At 64.5% G+C, this 19,145-nt stretch overlaps 4 protein-coding genes across 4 annotated transcripts; 1 reads left to right on the top strand and 3 right to left on the bottom strand.

The window, feature by feature from the left end:
- Positions 1 to 811: 811 nt before the first annotated feature.
- On the bottom strand, positions 812 to 5,342 carry PAFAH2 (platelet activating factor acetylhydrolase 2). The gene is made up of 10 exons (XM_054171020.1): positions 5,242 to 5,342; positions 4,903 to 5,053; positions 4,539 to 4,635; positions 4,327 to 4,395; positions 3,542 to 3,656; positions 2,185 to 2,298; positions 1,766 to 1,857; positions 1,482 to 1,652; positions 1,216 to 1,364; positions 812 to 997 (listed from the first exon to the last, which is right to left on the bottom strand). The coding sequence occupies exons 1-10, from the start codon at positions 5,329 to 5,331 to the stop codon at positions 903 to 905; spliced, it is 1,143 nt and encodes a 380-aa protein (XP_054026995.1). The 5' UTR covers positions 5,332 to 5,342; the 3' UTR covers positions 812 to 902.
- LOC128898220 (translation initiation factor IF-2-like) lies at positions 5,336 to 9,111 on the bottom strand. Its single transcript, XM_054170883.1, has 5 exons — positions 8,628 to 9,111; positions 7,863 to 8,189; positions 7,597 to 7,742; positions 7,144 to 7,359; positions 5,336 to 5,347 (listed from the first exon to the last, which is right to left on the bottom strand). The coding sequence occupies exons 1-5, from the start codon at positions 9,109 to 9,111 to the stop codon at positions 5,336 to 5,338; spliced, it is 1,185 nt and encodes a 394-aa protein (XP_054026858.1).
- EXTL1 (exostosin like glycosyltransferase 1) lies at positions 8,763 to 16,117 on the top strand. Its single transcript, XM_054171017.1, has 11 exons — positions 8,763 to 8,908; positions 9,074 to 10,324; positions 13,411 to 13,504; positions 13,585 to 13,692; positions 14,067 to 14,186; positions 14,264 to 14,396; positions 14,481 to 14,599; positions 14,936 to 15,031; positions 15,146 to 15,232; positions 15,403 to 15,563; positions 15,651 to 16,117. The coding sequence occupies exons 2-11, from the start codon at positions 9,390 to 9,392 to the stop codon at positions 16,081 to 16,083; spliced, it is 2,286 nt and encodes a 761-aa protein (XP_054026992.1). The 5' UTR covers positions 8,763 to 8,908; positions 9,074 to 9,389; the 3' UTR covers positions 16,084 to 16,117.
- A 616-nt stretch (positions 16,118 to 16,733) lies between these two features.
- On the bottom strand, positions 16,734 to 19,068 carry SLC30A2 (solute carrier family 30 member 2). The gene is made up of 8 exons (XM_054171022.1): positions 18,961 to 19,068; positions 18,563 to 18,762; positions 18,213 to 18,359; positions 17,779 to 17,932; positions 17,535 to 17,691; positions 17,215 to 17,320; positions 16,965 to 17,099; positions 16,734 to 16,879 (listed from the first exon to the last, which is right to left on the bottom strand). Exons 1-8 carry the CDS (start codon positions 19,008 to 19,010, stop codon positions 16,734 to 16,736), a joined length of 1,095 nt encoding a protein of 364 aa, XP_054026997.1. The 5' UTR covers positions 19,011 to 19,068.
- Positions 19,069 to 19,145: the final 77 nt, after the last annotated feature.

Genomic DNA, 19,145 nt, shown 5'->3' with positions numbered 1-19,145 from the left:
AGCCTTTACATAAGAGTCTTGCAGAATTTATAGCCTGCCTCAGCTGTGCCCTGCCCCGGAGCTGCTCCCCTGGAGCTGCCAGCGCAGATCCCCGGCCGTGCTAATTCGGGGAGGAAAATGGGATTTGATTCCTGCACCAGTCACTGTCCCTCACGGGTGAAAAGGGACCTGACTGGCTCTGCTCAGCCCCCTCCTGGCTCACCCACACCATTCATCTCAGGCATCGACCTTGAACGTCCCCCACCCTCCCTCAGCATCTCGGCAGAGCCGTCCTGAGGCTCTCTGGGCTCTCACATCCCAGCCCTGCTCCAGGGCGTGAAACAATTAACAAACAAAATTAATCTGGAAGCCTCACAAGCACCAGGGGCTTGTGGTCCTCCTCACAGCAGCCCTTTGTGTCCCTGGAGAGCAGAGGGGATGTTGAAAGATGTCCTCTCTGCTGCTGCTGCACAGTTCTGCACCTTCCCCCAGGGCCATCCTGCAGCATCCTCAGCCCCGGGACTCAACCACGAGCGGCCAGGGGCCACCGGCAGGGCGGGGATGTGGCTGGCACAGTGGCACAAACCTGGGCACCAGAGGAGCGAGATGCTGCTTTACCATTGCCCTTTCTTCCCCTAGGAGAAGAGCTTGGCTGGCACCCCAGGCCCCAGTGACAGCCAAGTGACAGCCAAATTGGTCTCTGTCCCTGAGGATTTTATTCCTGCAGCCCCACAGCCCTCACCGCAGGCTCCCTGCAGCAGGGAGGGCTCTCCTGGCAGGCTGCCTCGGGCACATCCCACGAGCATGGTCTTCAGGTCCTGCTCTGCCCCGGGGGTGTCCCCATGCCCTCCTGCCTGGCTCAGTCTGGACAAGCAGGAGCCACTTCCCCAGAGCCTGGCTCCCACTGGTGACATCTCAGCAGGCTACAGGTGGGAGCGGCTGAAAGGTGCTCCTGGAACCAGGGAGTCTCCGATGCCCTCCAGGAGCTTTTCCCACTGACTGAAGTCCTCTTCCAGGTCTGCGTGGGGCAGAGATGGTGGCAGGGTTCCTACAGCAACCATCAGCCCAGCTCCAGGAGCAAAGCAGCCCCCAGGTCACTTTGCTTTGTGCAATGGGGATGGGGAGCACCAGGGCCAAGCCCAGGCAGGCGGCGACCACCCCGCAGCCTCCTGCAGGCAGGGAAGCTCTTGTGCCCCCCCCAGCCCCCAGCCAAGGTGCCTCCACCCCGTGCCATACCCAGATGCCTCTGCAGGAAGGCCAGAGCTGCCCTGCTGGTGATGTCCAGACACTTGTAGGGGTCCAGGGTCCCTCTTGCTTTGAAGATGAGGCTGAGCAGCTTGCCGGTGAGGAAGGCGAGGTCGGTGTGGCTCTGGTGCACGGTGCCCCTGGGGCAGGGAAGGGGTTGGGCTTCAGTGGGAGCTGGGCAGAGCTTCCCCTGCTGGGACACAGCTTGTAGGTGCCGCCAGCAGGCTCCTGGCAGGGTGGATTCCCCACCAGCTCACAGGATGGTTATGATCTTCGTCTGGCTGTTTCTGGAGCTCAGCCTCTTCATCCTGGCAACGCTGTCTGGTGTCTGGAACTTCTCAGTGTTGATGAAGAGCACAGGCCTGGGCACCTCGGGGTACAGCGCATGCTCCAGGGGGAACATCCAGGCGTCGAGAGCCACCGCGCACCTGCGGCGGGGGACACCCAGCACTGCCACCCACACCACGGCTTCCCTTCCCACCAGGAGGCAGCCACCTGCCCCCAGAGCCCCCCGTGGCTCCTCAGCCCTGCTGGGGCTCACCTGAAGCTGGGCTCCTTCACCAAGGCCAGCACTGCTGTCACCCCGCCGAAGGAATGGCCGACGGCAGCCACCTTGGTCACATCGATGCTGTCCTGCAAAGAGCAGAAGGACTGCAGAAGGAGCCTGGGGCCAAACCTCACAAGGTCCTTCCTCAGGGCAGGAAAAGCCAGCAGCAAAGCTGGGTCCCATTTCCCCACTGGTGTGACAGGACCCAGCTTCCTCCCATGCATGGGCAAGACAAAGGAGAAGAGAGGCACTGAGCAGCCAAGATGTGGAAGGCTGCGGCTCCGCACAGCCCCTGCGAGTCCCAGGAGGGGAAGTCTCACACAGCAAGGCCTAATCCTGCCAGCAAAGGGCACCCAGGCCCCCCCAGGAGCCAAACAATGCCTGTGGCTGGTCCTTCAGCCAGCCCCAGATACCTTCAGCACGGAGAGGTCGAAGTCCTGGTGCAGGACGTTGGGGACAGGCTCCCCGCGGCTGACGTCCTGCAGGAGCCGCAGCGCTCGCACACATTCCTCTGCTCGATGGTGAATCTGGGGGGGAGAGTTGCCCCTGCCCTGGTGAATCCACCTCCTCCACCCCACAGGTTTTGGACCCAGATCCTCCCCTTGAAGTCCACCCATGCTCCTCCCTCCAAAACCCCAGCGCCCGGAGCCAGCAGGTGAGGGAGGAGGCTGCGGCGCGGGGAGGATGCGGCGCAGTTATTGGGAGGTTTCTGTCTTGGTTTGTTCTGAATTCAGCTCATCTGACAGCTCAGAGAGCAGGAGAGGAGCACAAGAGCTCTGCTCTGGGGAGGCAGAGCCCAGGTTCCTCACCAGCTGCCCCTTGTTGAAGCCATCCCTCAATGCAAACACCCACAGGGAGCCCAGAGCCACCCCGGCTGCCAGGAGCCACCCTGGATGCCAGCCCAGCTCAGGGGCTCCATCCAGCAGCAGCTCAAAACACCAAACCACCAGTTTCAGGGGGAAGAAGCCCTGGCCTAGAGCCACTTTGGGACGAGGTCCTCTGCTCCCCTGAGGAGACAAATGCTGTTGGCTGTGCACATCTAAAAGCCTTCCCCCTGCGAGGAGACAAGCGACAAACAGAGCTGCAAACCTCCCTCTGCTCCTCCCTGCTCCCTCCAGCACAGGAGATGCTGTCGCCGAGCCTGACCTGGCAGCTCTCTCCCTCTGTTCACAACTTATTTCCCCTTCACCCTCTGCATTGATGCTCCTGGGCTGCTCTTTACAGGCAAACTCTCTCCCTCCTTTGTGCAGCGTGCTGGGAGGTGACCTCAGGCTGCCAAAAGCAGCTCCAACCACTGCGTTTCCTGGAGAGCTTCCCTGCACCTCGCTGTTGTCCTTTGCAACAGGGCAGAAAGGGGCTGGGGGGGCTCAGCAGGAACTCTTCCTGCTCCCCAGCTAGCAGCTGTCTGGGGTCAGCCCAAGGAGACAACAATCAGAGGGGGCACAAAGCCAGCAGCAGGTCCAGAGCCCTGCTGGGCCGGGCAGAGAGCCTGGCTGTCCCCAGGGCTGGGGTGACATTAAGCATCTGAGGAGATGGCAAAGCCCAGCCCGGCTCAGCTGGGGCTGGCCACGGGGCCCCCGTGCAGAGGAGAGGAACAGGCTGCACAGATTGTCCTCAGCTTGCCAGGAGAGAGCTCAGCCCCAGCGCCGCGGCAGGGTGGGTTTGGGAAGGGCAGGAGAGGACGATCCCAGGAACGCAGGGGACAGCTCAGCTTGGCAGGAGAGGTTTCACACCTCCCCAGCTGCCCACCCCCAACCCCCACCCTGGTACCTGCTTCTTTCGGAAGTAGAACTCCTTCTGCCCCTGGGGCACCTGCTGGAAGGGGATCCACTCCTCCCTGCCGGGCTCTGCTGTGCAGAAGTAGGTGGTGGAGGCGGAATGGTCCCTGCAGCAGCAGGGAGGTGTGTCACAGGGGCACCACACCCTGCCAGCCCCACCACGGAGTCACAGAAGCCTTTTGGTTGGCCTTCAAGCTCACCCAGCCCAGCCCTTAGCCCAGCACTGCCAGGGCACCACCACCCCTTGGCCCCCAGCACCACAGCTCCACGGCTCTGAAACCCCTCCTGGGATGGGGACTCCACCACTGCCCTGGGCAGCCTGGGCCAGGCCCTGACAACCCTTCTGGGGAAAGAATTGCTCCTCATGGCCAACCTAAACCTGCCCTGGTGCAACTTGAGGACATTTCCTCTCATCCTGTTGTTTGTTACCTGGGAGCAGAGCCCAACCCCCCCTTGGCTCCAGCCTCCTCCCAGGGAGCTGCAGAGAGCAATGAGGTCTCCCTCAGCCTCCTCTTCTCCAGGCTGCAACCCCCCAGCTCCCTCAGCTGCCCCTGTTCTCCAGACCCTTCCCCAGCTTTGTTGCCCTTCTCTGGACCTGCTCCAGCCCCTCCATGCCCTTCTTGGAGTGAGTGGCTCAAAGCTGACCCCAGGATTTGAGATGCAGCCACACCAATGCCCAGTGCAGGGCCACAATCCCTGTGCCAGTCCTGCTGGGCACACCATGGCTGCTACAGAGGCAGCATGGCTGCTGAATCCTGCAGGGAGCAGGGCACACACCTGTGCTCCAGCGATGCCACCACGAAGCCCCAGGATGCCAGCTCCAAGCAGACTGAGGAGTACAGGGTCCTGCCAGGGAGAGGAGCAGTCAGGGCCCTGCTGCCAGGGCAAGGGAGGTCCAAGTGGGGCCACAGGGGACCCAGGACACCTCTGTCCCCATCCCAGCTGCGGTCCTGAGCATGGGCACAGCACTCCCTTGGGGCTCATCCTACCGGAAGGCTCCCAGGCCATGGGAGAAGATGATCAGTGGGTACCCCCTGCTGCAGGGCTTGAAGGGCCCATTCCAGCTCACTGGCACACGGCAGGAGCCTGCAGAGACAGAAACTCCGGAGCTGCCCCCAGCACTGCAGGGGGGGTCTCAGCAGAGAGAAGCAGAGGGGCAGAATCCCCTCCCTGCCCCTGCTGCCGATGCTGCTGGGGATCGGCGCAGGACACGGCCGGCAGCGCTCGGTGCCAGCTCATGCGCAGCTTTGTACCCCCCCAGCACCCCCAAGCCCTTCTCCACAGGGCTGCTCTGCATCCCTGCAGGCTGGGGGCTTGCCCCCACGGGGGATGTGGTGCCCAGCACCCCCTTACCGAGGGCCAGGCTGGCCAGGGCAGGGAACCAGCGCCGGCCGCGCTGGGTGACATCGCCCAGCCCGGAGAAGTACTCTCGGCGCGGGATCCAGAGCGGCCGCTCGGCACCGGCCCGGGGCACGCAGGGGTAGAAGAGGCGAAAGAAGAGACCCTGGGGGAGAGAAGGGAAGAGGGCACACAGCGGGGACAGCGCAGAGCGCCGCTGGCCATGGCCACACCGAGCGCAGCTCTTGCAAAACCCGGCGGGCTGCAGCCTCCCTGCTTTGCCTTGAAGCCTGTCCCTGTCCCCGTCCCTGTCCCCATCCCCGCCCCGTCCCCGCCCCCGTCCCTGTCCCCTACCTGCTGCGTGTGCCCCACCATGACATCCGTGCAGCCCACCTGGTGAGGTCCCTTCCCCGGGGGCAGTGCCAGCGACTGTGCCCCCCCCATGCTGTCACGGCTGAGCCTAGAGGGAAGCAGAGTCAGGGTCCACAGGCCGATCGGGGGACCCTCACTCAGACCCCCTGAGTTCCCCCACCCCTCCCCCATCATCCCAAACCCCTCACTCCAGCGCTGCTCCAGCAAATGCCCCAGCAGCAAGAGGAGAAAGCAGGCTCCCAGTGCCCGCCCCAGGCAATTCCAACCAGGCAGAGACCCTTGGGGCTGCTCTAGGATGGGGCTCGGCAGGACCTGCCCCATGGCCACCCTGCTGAGGGGCAGCTGTCCCCATCCCTGTCCTCTCCCTGCACTCAGGGTTGCTGAGGGCTTGAGGGGAAGCAGCACAGCCGGATGCTGTGGAGCTGGGGGGGCACAGGGCATGTGTGAGCAGGGGGTCAGCGTGGGGCTGATGTGGCTGTCACTGCCCTGAGTACCCACAGGAGACACCGAGGGCACAGAGGGGACAGAGCTCTGCACCCCCGCCCAGTGCAGAACTACAGCTCCCAGCAGACTCCGGGGACGCTAAACCACAACTCCCAGCACAGCCCCGGCCGGAGACTACACCTCCCGGTACGCACCGAGCCTCCGGACTACACCTCCCAGTATGCGCTGGGTCCCTGGACTGCACCTCCCAGTACCCCCCAGCAGAACTACAGATCCCAGTGCTTCCCGGTGCCCCTTCCCCCGCACCCTTCCGCAGTCCCAAGTGCTCCCCCCAGCACCCCCACTTACAAACACAGCTTCCCACAGTAGTACCCCCACCAGCTCCCAGTGCCCCCCAGCTCCACCACCAGCTCCCAGCGCTCCTTCCGTCTCCCGGTGTCCTCACTTACCCCGCAGCTCCCGGTGCTCCCCAGGAACTCTCAGTGACACCCCCCGCCGGCTCCCCCTTCACTCCCAGTGCCTCTCCCAAGCCCTCAGGGCTCCTCCTGCTCCATCTGAGCCCTCCAGCTCCCAGGTCTCACGCCCCAGCACCCCCCACTCACCCCCACTCCAGTTCTCCCTGCGCTCACCAGTGTCCCGGGTCACAGTTCCCAGCACTCACCACTGCACCCTACACTACAGCTCCCAGTGCCACCAGGGCAGGAGGCAGCTCCCAGTCCCACCAGGGCAGGAGGCAGCTCCCACTGTCACCAGGGCAGGAGGCAGCTCCCAGTCCCACCAGTGCAAAAATCACAGCTTCCGGCGCCACCAGTGCAAGATGCAGCTCCCAGTGGCAAGAGTGCAAAGTCACAGCTCCCAGTGACACCAGTGCAAAGTCACATCTCCCAGTGCCACCAGTGCAAAGTCACAGCTCCCAGTGCCACCAGTGCAAAGTCACAGCTCCCAGTGCCACCAGTGCAAAGTGTCAGCTCCCAGCCCTGCCAGTGAAGGACACAGCCCCAGACCCTCCCACCACAGCCATGTCCCCACCACGGAGGGCTCTGGGGGGCCTTGCCCACAGGCAGTGCCCTAACCCCAAGGTTGCCCCGTCCCTGTCTGCACCCCAGCTGGATTCCTGCCTCCCCATGTTCCCCCTCCCCAGAGGCTCAGAGGTGTCCTGGGGCTCCCACTGCCCGTCCCCATGTTCCCTGTCGTCTCTTAATCCTCTTTCCACAGCTCAGGCAGCCCTGGGCCCACAGTAATCCCTCTGCACCCAGGGATTAACTCCCCACGGGGCCAAGCTGCCCAGGCCTGGCAAATAAATACCCAAAGATTTGGTAAAATGCATGCCTGCAGAGCTGCCACACAGCCAGCCCACACCAGTGCCCCCAGCACGGAGCCCTGCCAACCAGGGAAACTGAGGCAAGGGCTGGGCAGTGAGGCTCTCACTCTGTGTCCCACCCAGCTGCTGAGGCAAGGAGAGGGGACCCCTCCATCCCCGAAGTGCCAGCTGGGGCCGCTGGCACCCTGCCCGGTGCCAAGCACCGTCCTGCCCAGAGGCTGGTCCAGCCGCGGGCTGAGGCCGGCCAGGTTGTTACACCCACGGATGGGATCCAGCATCCCGGCACGTCCTGGCTTGCCTGGCCGGCGGGGCAGGGCGGAGGGCGGCTGGCACGGCTGGGGATGCCGGGGCAGGGTGGGAGAGGCGAGCTCCGACCTGTCCCTCCTGCCCACTCCAGCCTACGCCTGGCTCCCCACGGTGGGGCTCAGCACATCGCCCCAGCAGAGTCCCAGAGGGTCCTGGCTGCAGGTGGTGGGGGGCTGCTCGAGGTGGTAGGACCTTGCTTGGGGCTATCCTGCTCTCAAGCTTGGCAGGGCAGGGGCATGGGGGTGAACCACTAGGGTCCCACTTACATGGGCGTCACTGGGGGAGCACTGGTGGCCAGCTGGCTTTGCTTCCCCCACAGGAGCCCAGGGTCCTCTGGAGTATGGGGATGTCACTGGAGCTTGAGGGGGCCACTGGAGCTTGGGGGTCACCAGAGCCTGAGGGTCGCTGGATCCTGGAGGTCATCAGAGACCAGGAGTGACATGGGGGCCTGGGGGTGTCACCGGTGGAGGTGGCCCCAGCTGTGTTTCTGTCCCTGCTCCCCATCGCTGCCCCACCATGACCCCATCGTTGCCTTGTAACCGCTCCGTCCCTTGAGGGTTCCCCGGGGGTCTCGGGGGCACGGCGGTGCCGGGAGGCTGCAGGCACAGGCGAGAGCTGAGCCCAGCAGGACCATCCGCTCCCCTCGGGACTCCCGCGGCAGGACGCGGAGAGGAGACAGGGGACGTGGGACGACCCTCGCGTGGGGTCCCAGAGCGGGCGGCGCAGGAACCCTGCAGAGCCCCGGGTTCCCCCCCCGCGGCGGCGCGAGGGGAACCCCCGTCCCACGTGGGCGCTCTGCGGGGGCCAATGGGAAGGCGCCGCAGGGGGGGCTCCTCGGGGCGCGGCCGCTGAGCCCCGCCTACGGGGACAGGAGCGACCAATAGGAGGTGGGAGGGCGGGGCCAAGGTGGGAATCGACCGCGGGGATAACAGATGCGGGCGGGAGTGGGGGGGGGGGGCACGGAGCCGGGGGGTGAGGGAGCACCGGGACCGGCCGGGCAGCGGGGCCGGGCACTGACCGGGGAGGAGGCAGCCACTGAAGGCAGGCAGGGAGGAGGGAAGGCAGGCAGGCAAGGAAAGAGGCAACAGGGAAGAGGCAACAGGGAAGAGAAGACAGCCAGCCCTGGGAGAGGGACGGACAGGGGGTCGCCAGCCTCGTGAGGGGACAGACAGACAGGGGACAGCCAGTGAGGGGGAAGTGACACAGACGGTCTGACACGGGGACAGTCAGACAGGCAGCCTCGAGGGTTGCAGTCACCTGGGGACACACGGGGACAGACAGCCCAAAGCAGGGATACACGGGCAGGGTGACAAGCGGGGGGAACGTTCCCAGCGCCCCCAGCCGGAGGCACCCCCGGAGCAGGCGAGAGGAGCAAGGTGAACTCCCGGGACCGGGGCTGCACAGAGCCTCTCGCAGAAGCAGCGGCTCTTGCGCACCGGGAGAGCCCGGCACGGTGGCACGGCGGCTTCTCTGCCGCCTTTCCCGGCCGGGAATGCAGCCCGGAACCACCAGGAGCCTTGTACGGAGACTTCAAGGCACAACGGTCCGAAACCCACCAGGGGCTGCGTGTCCCCAAAGGTACAAGGGACACCGAGCTGCGAAGGAGCCGGTTGGGAAGAGATGGGGGGTCCCGGGGGAGCGGGCGTGTTCGTTCCCAGGAGGGGTCTGGGGATCCCACGGCGGGGACGTGGTGACGGTTTGCGGCGGCAGGACGGCGACAGCGCAACCTCTCCCCTTCTCCAGGGATTTGAAGCTGGGCCAAGCAGCGATGGAAACGTCATTGTCGCGGCACAGGGGCCCAGCGAAGTGACCGCGGAGCAGGACATCACTGCACCGAGCTCTGCTCCACAGCTGGAGAGAGGGACGGCCCCAAAGAGCCGGGGGAGAGAGGGCAGCAGGAGGACCTGGGGCTCATCCGCGCTCCTGTGGGCTGCAAAGATCACGGGACGACACCTGGGGGCCAGGAGCTGTCCCACCACCCACTTGGGGTTTGGGACGTCGGCCTTGCAACTGGACTCCAATCCCAGCCCGATGAGGAGCCAGGGAGGTGCATGAACCTATGCAGACCAGGAAGAAATACATTTTCCTGGCTCTCCTTGCCTCTTGGCTCCTGCTCTTCTCCTTCTTCGGAGATCAGCTGCGCCGTTTCGCATTCTTTCCCGGGAGGAAAGCCGAAGCCCAGAGGACTTGGCCTCGCTGGACGGATCAGTCCCTTCTCAAAACCTTTGCAGACCCCGGGGAGCTGCAGGGCGATGGGGACCCCTCCCTGCCGTCACCCCGGGAGCGGCGGGCGGCGCGGCTGAGCGTCTACAAGAGCAGTCGGTGCCGGATGGAGACCTGCTTCGACTTCTCCAGGTGCCAGAAGCACGGCTTCAAAGTCTTCACCTACCCCCGGGAGAGGGACCAGCCCCTCTCGGAGAGCTACGGCAAGATCCTCTCCTCCATCCAGCGCTCTCGCTACTACACCCCGCGCCCCGAGGAAGCCTGCCTCTTCATCCTCAGCATCGACACCCTGGACCGCGACCACCTCTCAGGCCAATACGTCCGTGATGTCGACGAGAAGATCCGCGGCTTCCCGCTCTGGAACGGCGGCCGGAACCACCTCATCTTCAACCTCTACTCGGGCACCTGGCCCAACTACACCGAGGACCTGGGCTTTGACCTCGGCCAGGCCATGCTGGCCAAAGCCAGCTTCTACACCCAGAGCTTCAGGCCCGGCTTCGACATCTCCATCCCGCTTTTCCCCAAGGACCACCCGCAGCGCGGCGGGGGGGAGGGGTGGCTGCGTCACGACTCCATCCCCCCCCGAAAGAAATACCTGCTGGTGTTCAAGGGGAAGCGGTACCTGACTGGCATCGGCTCGGGCACCAGGAATGCCCTGCACCACATCCACAACGGCAAGGACATCATCTCACTCACCACCTGCAAGCATGGCAAGGACTGGGAGAAGCACAAGGACCCTCGCTGCGACCAGGACAACGTCGACTACGAGAAGTGAGTCGGGGACGGGGTGGGGCAGGGGCTCTGGTGGGGAGGACACCCCCACAAATGTTGCTGCTGCTCTGCGGGGGGCAGCTGTGTCTGTCTAGGGTGGCTCTCCCCTCCAGGTGTGGGGAGAGAGGAAAGTCTGGGGCTTTCCTGAAGGAGAGGAAGGTTTCATCTGCAGAGTGAGGCAGAGGTTGTTCAGGGCTTTGCTGTATTAAAGTTGGAGTAATCTGGGCAGAGCAGCTCTTATCTGCAATCACCCTGGCTGCCTCTAATACGATTTCCCTTTTGCCTAGCACTGATGAATGTTGCATTTCTTCTCCCCCGCTCCTGCCCTCCCCTAACAAAAACATTTCTCTTGGACATGAACCTGAGACATGCCCCCACCCCCCCCCAACACTCAGTGGCTCTGCTAAGCATCCCACAAATCTGGTGGGCCCTTGGACATCCCAATGTGGGCAGCCCTGAGCTCATCTGGCCAGGGTGAGGGGTCAGCCTGTGGATATGGCATGTCAGGATGTGGTTTAATGGTCCTGGTGGTCTTAGGCTGGTGGCTGGACTTGATGATCTTAGGAAGGCAATTTGTGATTTATGAAGCAGAGACGGTGGCAGCAGTGTGTGATGGATCTTGGTGGGAAAATGAGGGGGACAACACTCTGTCAGTTTGGGGAGCTCCATATGCTGGCTCCTCACCTCCTCCTGCTTGGCTGCTTGGGACCTCTCAGCAGCTGCCTGGTCCAGGGCTGATAAACACAAACCCTGTCCCAGTGGTGATGGGCATGTCCCTCAGACACCCAGCTGGAGAGCAGATGGGGAGAGACCACGTCGAGCATCATCCTCAAAGCATCTTAGGAGGTGCTGGGAGGTAAAAGTGGAGCTGGGGTGCTGAGGCACTGGGATTAGCTGGGGCTTCAGGGCAGCTCAAGCGTGGCATGGCCCTGTCAAACAGGTGCCACCAGCCCAGCTGGGTCAGCCCCTGTGGCAGAGCCTTTTTGGGGATGGGGCTTTGCAGGATGGTGGAAGATGCCACAAGCAGGGTGCCCAGGGTCAGCCCTGCACCATGCCAGGGGTGGTGCAGCCCAGGTAATCTCCTAATGCTGTTTGCAAGTAGAGGAAGCTTTGCACCTCACCCAGGATGGCAGCAGATAGATTGGGGACACCTAGTGCAGGACAGTGTGCTCCTGTGTGGCCCCAGACTCTGCCATCCTGCTCCACCACATGGGACACCTGGGCAAAAAGCCATTGGCATCTCCATTGCTCTGGGCCAGCTCTGCCCAGTCTCTTGGGGGCAGACCTGGGCAGGGTGAGCATGAGGACAGAGCAGTGTGGAGGGCACAGCTGGCAAAGCAGGGGGACCACAGCTGGCAAAGTGAGAGCCCAGCTGCCCCATTCACCTGGGGCACAGGGGATGTCCCCATTTGCTGGGGTGCTGGAGGGCAGCACTGGGAGCAGAGGAAGGCCTTGCTGGGGGTTCCATCACCCTCCTCACTCCCGGGGTGGAGCTGCTGGAAACAAACCGGTTCTGTGCCCGGATAAAGGCTGGCTTGTAGCAGCGCTGTGGTCTGGGCTGCCCCAGGTTTAAAGCAATCAAAGTGGGTTGGGAAAGGCTCTCTGGAGCCGATGGGTCCCTGGTGGCACCGTTCCTGGCCGGAGCCATGGAGGGGCCGGGCAGAGGGAGCACGGTGGGCTCCTGTCCCAGCTCCTAACAAAACAAGGAAGCCCTGACGAGCTGATTGCCCGGAAACCGCAGCGCGTCAGGAGCGAAGCCTTTCCATCGCCGGCTGCTGGCCCCGCAGCCCGCCCGGCGCCAGCCTCCCTACCATCAGGGGATGCTGCCCACGGCCACTCTGCCCCCCGGGACTCATCCTGCAGCCCGCCCAGCCCCGGCAGTGGCAATGGCCTCATATTGGTGCTGGGGGTCACGGCGGGGTTGGGGGTCCCCAAGGAGCGGGTGGCAGTGGGGTGAGTGTCCGACGCTGCAGATGTGGCTGTCGCTGCTGTGGTTTCGTGGAGAGCTCTGGCCCCTGTCTGAGCTGCTCTCCCCTCTCCAACTGGTTCCTTGGCCAGAAGCTGGGGTGTTAACGAGGCAGGGTGCACTAATGGAGTGTTTGGCATCCACCAGAGACCTTGGGACGGTTCACCCGGAGGCAGGTTTTGGTCATAAAACTTTATGCTTTGGCACTGGAGTCAGTTTCCCACATCCCAGGGTGCTGGGGTGCTCCACGGTGCTCCAGCAGCCGTGGAGGGGACACGACCTCAATATCCAGGCTGACGTCAGCCCCATGTCCCCCCCACGGGAAGACCTTTCCCCCTGGGGACCAGCTCATTTCAAGCAGCTCTTTGGCCTCTCAGCCCCTCCCCAGGCTGGGTCCCCCACAGCTCCCCGTCAGCCCATCCAGGAGCTGGCTGCCCCTTAGCTCCCTCCCTGTGGGCAGGAACAGACAGGGTCTGTCCCGACCTAAAGTCAATATTGGATTTTCCGGCGCGGTCGCAGGGACCCGGCAGGGGCTGCGCCTCTCCCCACCCGCACAGAAAGAGCTTTCATAGCCCCACGGTGTGAGCCCAGCCTGGGGAGGGGGGAGACGCTGGAGCCCTGCCTGCCCCGCTGCGGGCAGCCGGCCCTTGGCCCCCTCCGAAATGCTGCCAGCGGGGCAGGCAGGGCCGATCCTGCCCGGCAAGTCTGGGCACGGCAGGGGAGTCGCCGCAGTTTCGGGCTGGGGGGTTCGGGCGCTGGCTTTGCAGGGGTTGGGATTCATTAAGGGCAGGTGGAGGGAGCTGGGTAACACCCAGCCGAGCGCTGCCTGGGCCCCGGGGTGCTATCCTGAACCCCCTCTTCAAGCTGAATTTGGTTCTTAGCTCTGCCACAGATTCCCTTTCTGACCATAGACGCCTCCCTCCGTCACCCAGGGCATCTCTGCTCCACCTGCCCCATAGAACCAGGGCTGTTCAGAGCCCAGATCGGTCCAAATCCAACCTAACGCTGCCCTGGGATGCTCAGCCTGTCTGGATTCCAGTGGAATACTCCAGGAGGCTCACAAGGGGTCGGGAGGGTGTGGGGGGACATGCCTGACCTCCATCCCCATCTCCCTTCTCAGGTTTGACTACCAGGAGCTGCTGCACAATTCCACCTTCTGCATCGTGCCCCGGGGCAGGCGCTTGGGCTCCTTCCGCTTCCTGGAGGCTCTGCAGGTACGGGGCGGGCAGGGCGACAAAGGACCCCTGCGGCTCTGGGGTCTGGGGACTCCGTCGCAGCCTGTGTCCCACCACAGGCTGCCTGCATCCCCGTGCTGCTGAGTGACGGCTGGGAGCTGCCCTTCTCTGAAGTCATCGACTGGAGCAAAGCTGCTGTCGTGGGCAGTGAGAGGCTGCTGCTGCAGGTACCATGGCTGGATCCTGCCCCACACTGGGAACAGGGACCCCCCCATTGTTGATACCAGGGGCGGTGGAGCCCCCAGCCAAGCTTGGGGATGAAACCTCTGCATCCAAGCCTGCGAGGATCCGGGGGAGTCTCATCCAGCCCGGAGCAGAGTGACCCATCCCAGCTGCAACCCAGGGGCGGTGTTCATCTCGGGGTGGGGGTGTTAAGCATCTTCCCAAACCCAAAGCCCTTGAGGGGGGTCCTTGGCCAGGTGGCAGAGTAGTGGGTGACACAGGGCTGTCCCTTGGGGTGGCACAGAGGAGACCGAGGCAAAGTAGCCGTGCTAGGAAGTCAAGGTAAGAAAGCAGCTCTCCCCGCCCCGCACCACCGCAGATCCCCTCCATCGTCCGCTGCATCCACCCGGAGCGCGTCCTGGCATTCCAGCAGCAGACCCAGTTCCTGTGGGACGCCTACTTCTCCTCCGTCGACAAGATCGTGCACACCACGCTGGAGGTGAGTCCCGCCCGGGGACCACCCTCCCTCCAGCTCCTGAGGTCACAACCTGGGTGCTGAAAGGCTCTTTTGGGCAGATCATCAAGGACAGGCTGCTGCCGCACCGCTCCCGCTCCCGCTTCCTCTGGAACACGCTGCCCGGGGGGCTCCTGGCTCTGCCTGACTTCTCCACCCACCCCGGGGACTTTCCCTTCTACTACCTGCACCATGGTAGGACCCCACCTGCCCCAGCTGAGCACGACGAACTCAGTGCATGCCCTAACCTCTATCCTCTCCCCTCCTCTATTTTTTCAGGCTCCAGCCCCTCTGAGAAGTTCACAGCTTTCATCCGGGTGGTCTCCTCAGCGGGGTCCCCTTCCCAGCCCATCCTCAGGCTCATCCAAGCTGTCTCTGGATCCCAGTACTGTGCCCAGGTTGGGGGAGCTGAGCCCTGCACCACTCAAGTGCAGCTTACAAGGATGTGGGAAGGATGGGGCAGGGTCCTGTGGGCTGGAGACGGACATGAGTGGGTTTAGGGGTGGCCGTTGGTGTCACCCTTGGGTGGGCAGAGCTGTGAGATCACCCATGGGTGATCCAGTACCATTCTGGTCCGAACTGCCACGAGGTGGTGAGCTGGGCTGGAGCAGGTTCTGTTGTGGGGCTGGGGAGGACTCAAATGTGGCTGCCCTGCAAACACTGATGGCACCAACGCACTCCAAGGGGTCCTGCCAGCCAAAGACCCCTGGACGTGCTGCTTCTCCCCACTGCAGATCCTGGTGCTGTGGAGCTGCGAGCAGCCACCACCGCCAAGGGGGAGATGGCCCCAGACCACCGTGCCTCTGACCGTCATCCAGGGCAGGGGAAAGGTGAGAGGAGCTGGGGCATGGGCAGGGGGCTGGGATGTGGGCAGGGAGCGGGGGCATGGGCGGGGAGCTTGAACCGAACACGGCACAGCCCACCCTGATTATTCCCCTCCGTAGCTCAGCGGCCGCTTCCTCCCCTACGCTGCCATCCAGACGGACGCGGTGCTGAGCCTGGATGAGCACAGCAGCCTCTCAACCAGCGAGGTGAGGCCATGGCCACCACGGCCCCTGGCCCCCTGGACGCTCAGTGGTCAGCACAGTGCCGGCAGGAGCTGGTGCCGCCTGTCCCCACGTTCCCCACGCTCTGGGGCGATGATGAGCCCACTCCCACAGAGCCCCGCACCCCGGTGACACCACCCCCTGTCCCCTGCCAGGTGGATTTTGCCTTCGTGGTGTGGCGCAGCTTCCCCGAGCGCATCGTGGGCTTCCTGACACGGAGCCACTTCTGGGACCCCGAGCAGGGGCGCTGGGGTTACACTTCCAAGTGGACCAACGAGCTCTCCATCGTCCTCACTGCCGCCGCCTTCTACCACAGGTACCCAGCCAGGGAGAGGCTGGCGGGGGTGGGGCACTCAGCCGCATCCTGCCCCCCTCCATCCCCCAACGTGATGCCCTCCCCCAGGTATTACCACAGCCTCTTCACCAAGTACCTGCCGGCGGGGCTGCGGGAGCTGGAGGACGGCCTGGCCGCCTGCGAGGACATCCTGATGAACGCCCTCGTGGCTGCCGTCACCAAGCTGCCCCCCATCAAGGTCGCCCAGCACAAACAGCACAAGGACACTGTGCCCCAGCAGGTAGGCTGCGAGGATGGAGCTGTGCAGAGCCCTCCAGCCAGGGAGTGGAGCCCCTCAGCCCCGCGCTCCGCTGCCGCCAAGGCGAAGGGCACGTCGGGGGCGGCCGGCGGTCTCCCCCAGCAGCAGGACTGCCTCAACCAGCTGGCTGACTGGTTTGGCTACATGCCCCTCGTATCCTCCCGCTTGCGCCTCGACCCCGTCCTCTTCAAGGATCAGGTCTCCGTCCTGCGCAAGAAATACCCCCGCCTGGAGAGACCCTGAGGGCTGCTGGGTGGCTCCGGCTGTCCTGTGCCCGGAGCCCTCCCGGCGCAGGGGGTGGCTGCTGCGGAGGTTTCAGTCGGTATTGGGTTTTACCAGTACAATAAAGGTGGGTGCAGAGGCTGGCCGGTGACTGCAGGATGTTGGGGGAGTGGGCTGTGCTGCGTGGGCACCCCTGGTGGTTTGGTGCTTCTGCCGTTGGTGGCCACCTGGGCGCCCTGGGAACGAGCCGTGTGGCACCCAGCCGAGCATGCGGCAGCCCCCAGCCCCCAACCCTGCAGGCAGGGCGAGTCCTTTGGCTTCCCAAGGGCAAACAAAAGAGCGATAAGAGGCGAGGACAGAGCGACGGCGTCCTCCCTCCCCTTCAGCTGCCCCTGCAGCCCCCCATTGCCTTGGGGACTCCTGAAGGAGGGGGAAGGGTCATTGCAAGCTGCCTTTTGCCCCACTGAATAGAAACAGGGAACATTCAGGCTGCTGGCCTCCGCCAGCTGCTCGCCTGCGGCCCCGCAGCCGCGGGTCTGCCCTTGCTGCAGACACCCAAGATAACGCCCGGGCACTGCCAGAGCCAGCAGCCCCCACACGCTCCCAGCCCTTCGCTCCACTTTATTTTCCACGTGTGCAAAGTGACCCCCCCGGGGCCAGGCCGGGGCTGCTCAGTCGCGGGGGGGCTGGCACTCCCGGCAGTCCCTCATCTCCTCCGAGAAGCTCTCCACCTGGATGGTGGTGGTGTGGAAGCGGAAGGTGCCCCGCAGCCGGGAGCTGGCCTCCTCCAGCACCTCCTGGGCGTCGGCGTCTGCGTCTGGAAGGACCGACGGAGGGGATGTTGGGGTGTGGGTGAGCCCCAGATCCCCTTTCCCCCACATGCCCCAGGCAGTGGCACTCACTGATGGCGATGTGCACGGAGAGCAGAGGCTGTGCCGCCGTCAGTGCCCAGATGTGGAGGCTGTGCACAGCCTCCACCCCTGCCACTGCCAGCAGCGTGTCCCGCACGGCGTTGAAGTCCATCCCTTTTGGGGTGCCTGGGGAGGAAGAGCCGTGGGCATTGGAGGAATGGGGACTGCTGCACCTATGGGTGGCACCATAGCCCAGACTTCACCCCCCCATCCTCCCATCCCCGCCCCGGAGAGTGCCTACCCTCCATGAGGACAAGGATGATGTCACGGAGGATGGTCAGCGTCGTCCCCAGCACCAGCGCAGAGAAGAAGAAGGTGCAGATGGGATCCATAAACTTATACTCAGGCTGGAGGGGGGGGGGAGATGGAGGGGCAAGAGAGGGTGAGGAGGGGCAAGAGAGGGTGAGGTCCCTCTGGATCCACCACACCACCCCAAATGCCCATCAGCACCAGCAGGGAAGGGACCCGGTCCCCTCTGCCTCACCCTTGGGCCTGACCAGAGCTGGCTGAAGTCACCATGCCCATGTGTCCCCCCCCCTTTGCCCCTGTGCCCACCCAGACCTTAAAGAAGATGATGTAGGAGGCAACCAGGACACCAACACTCTGCAGCAGGTCCCCCACGACGTGGACAAAGGCTGCACGGACGCTGGCATTGGGCTCTTCGCCGCCTGCCCCATGGCTGTGCCCATGCCCTGTCTGGTGCAGAGCCAACCCCATCCTGTGGGCAGGAGAGTGGTGACACCCCCAGGGCTACCAGGCACAGGCTGGGGGGCACCCGGGGAGGGAGAGAGGTGGCAGTACACACACGATGTTGGCAGCCACGGCGCAGGCAGAGGTGATGAGCATGACGCTGCCCTCGATGTCGTAGTCGCCCGAGACCAGGCGCTGGGCAGCCAAGTAGACCAGGACACTTGTCACCACCCAGATGGAGGCCACGGAGAGCAGGGCCCCCAGGATCTCTGTGGAGAGCACCCCCCCAGCCCCACATTGCTGTTTTGCCAAGCCTGAGTACCCTCCCAACTCCCCCAGCAGTGCCAGGGCTCTGGGTGGGCACCCAGTGCCCAGCCCTGGGGTTGTTCCCTGTATGGGGATGTGGTGGCTCTGCCCTTCCCTGCCCTTGCCCGTGGTGCTGGGGCTTTCCCAGGGCTCCCTGAGGCACCCAGTCTGTATCTGAGGGCACCCTGGGATGCTCTGAGTGCTCCCTGGATGGCAGCCCCAGGGATGGCACCATCCTGTTACCTGCCCGGTGCCAGCCAAAGTTCATGGTTTTGGTGGGGGGCCGTGAGGACACCCAGAGCGCAAAGAGGCTGATCATGATGCTGGCAAAGTCTGTCAGGAGGTGGGCTGCATCTGTCAGGATGGCCAAGCTGTGTGCCAGGTACCCACCTGTGGAGAGAGCAGGCAGCAGGGACGTCAGGGTGGCATTGTGCTGGGTGTCCCACCTGCCAGGCACAGCTCAGGTCACCCTGTGCCACACTGGGGGCCCCACTGGGTGCTTCAACCTGGTGAAAAGCAACGAGGAGCCCTGCCCCCACCCTGCCCCCACGCCATGGGCGCCACCCCGGACAGACCTTGCACCCACCACTCACCTACAACTTCCCCCACCATGAAGACCAGGCAGATGCCAGCAGCCAGGTAGAGCTTCCTGCGTGCCCGCCGCTGCCGGCCGGGGTGCCCGCTGGCCTCCCGCGTGTGGCAGTGCCGGCTGTGCTGCGGCCCCAGCTCCAGGGCGGGCACCTGGCCCTGCAGGGAGCTGTGCCCATTCTTCTGCACGGCCCCCAGGTAGGACCTGCCGAGGAGAGGGGTGGGCTGGGGCAGGATGGGGGCTGGGGGGATCTGGGGGAATTCTGGCGCACGAGTTGGCGCCTGAGCGCCTTCCTTCCCCCTCCCCTTCCCTGGACGCACACCTCCGGAGGAGCCCACCTGGGAGCAGGACCTGGGAGAGGGGAGACCACATCCCAAACACTCCCCCCCGGGCACCCCCTACCCTCCTGTTCCCTGGCTCAGCAGATGCCGCTTCTCGCCGTCGGCCGCCATGCTCCCGCGGGTCAGGGGGCCTGGGTCGGTGCCCTGCTGCGTGCCCGGCGCTGGTGGCAGCCGGTGGCCTCGGCCCGTGTGGAGTGCTGGGGACTCGTGTGCAAAGCGCTGGGACAAGGGAGGGAGGGACCCGGC

This window comes from Dryobates pubescens, chromosome 20 (genome assembly GCF_014839835.1).
Source record: "Dryobates pubescens isolate bDryPub1 chromosome 20, bDryPub1.pri, whole genome shotgun sequence".
Taxonomy (NCBI): Eukaryota; Metazoa; Chordata; class Aves; order Piciformes; family Picidae; genus Dryobates; species Dryobates pubescens.
The sequence above is the reverse complement of the archived record's forward strand: the minus strand, read 5'-3'. Positions and strand labels throughout refer to the sequence as shown.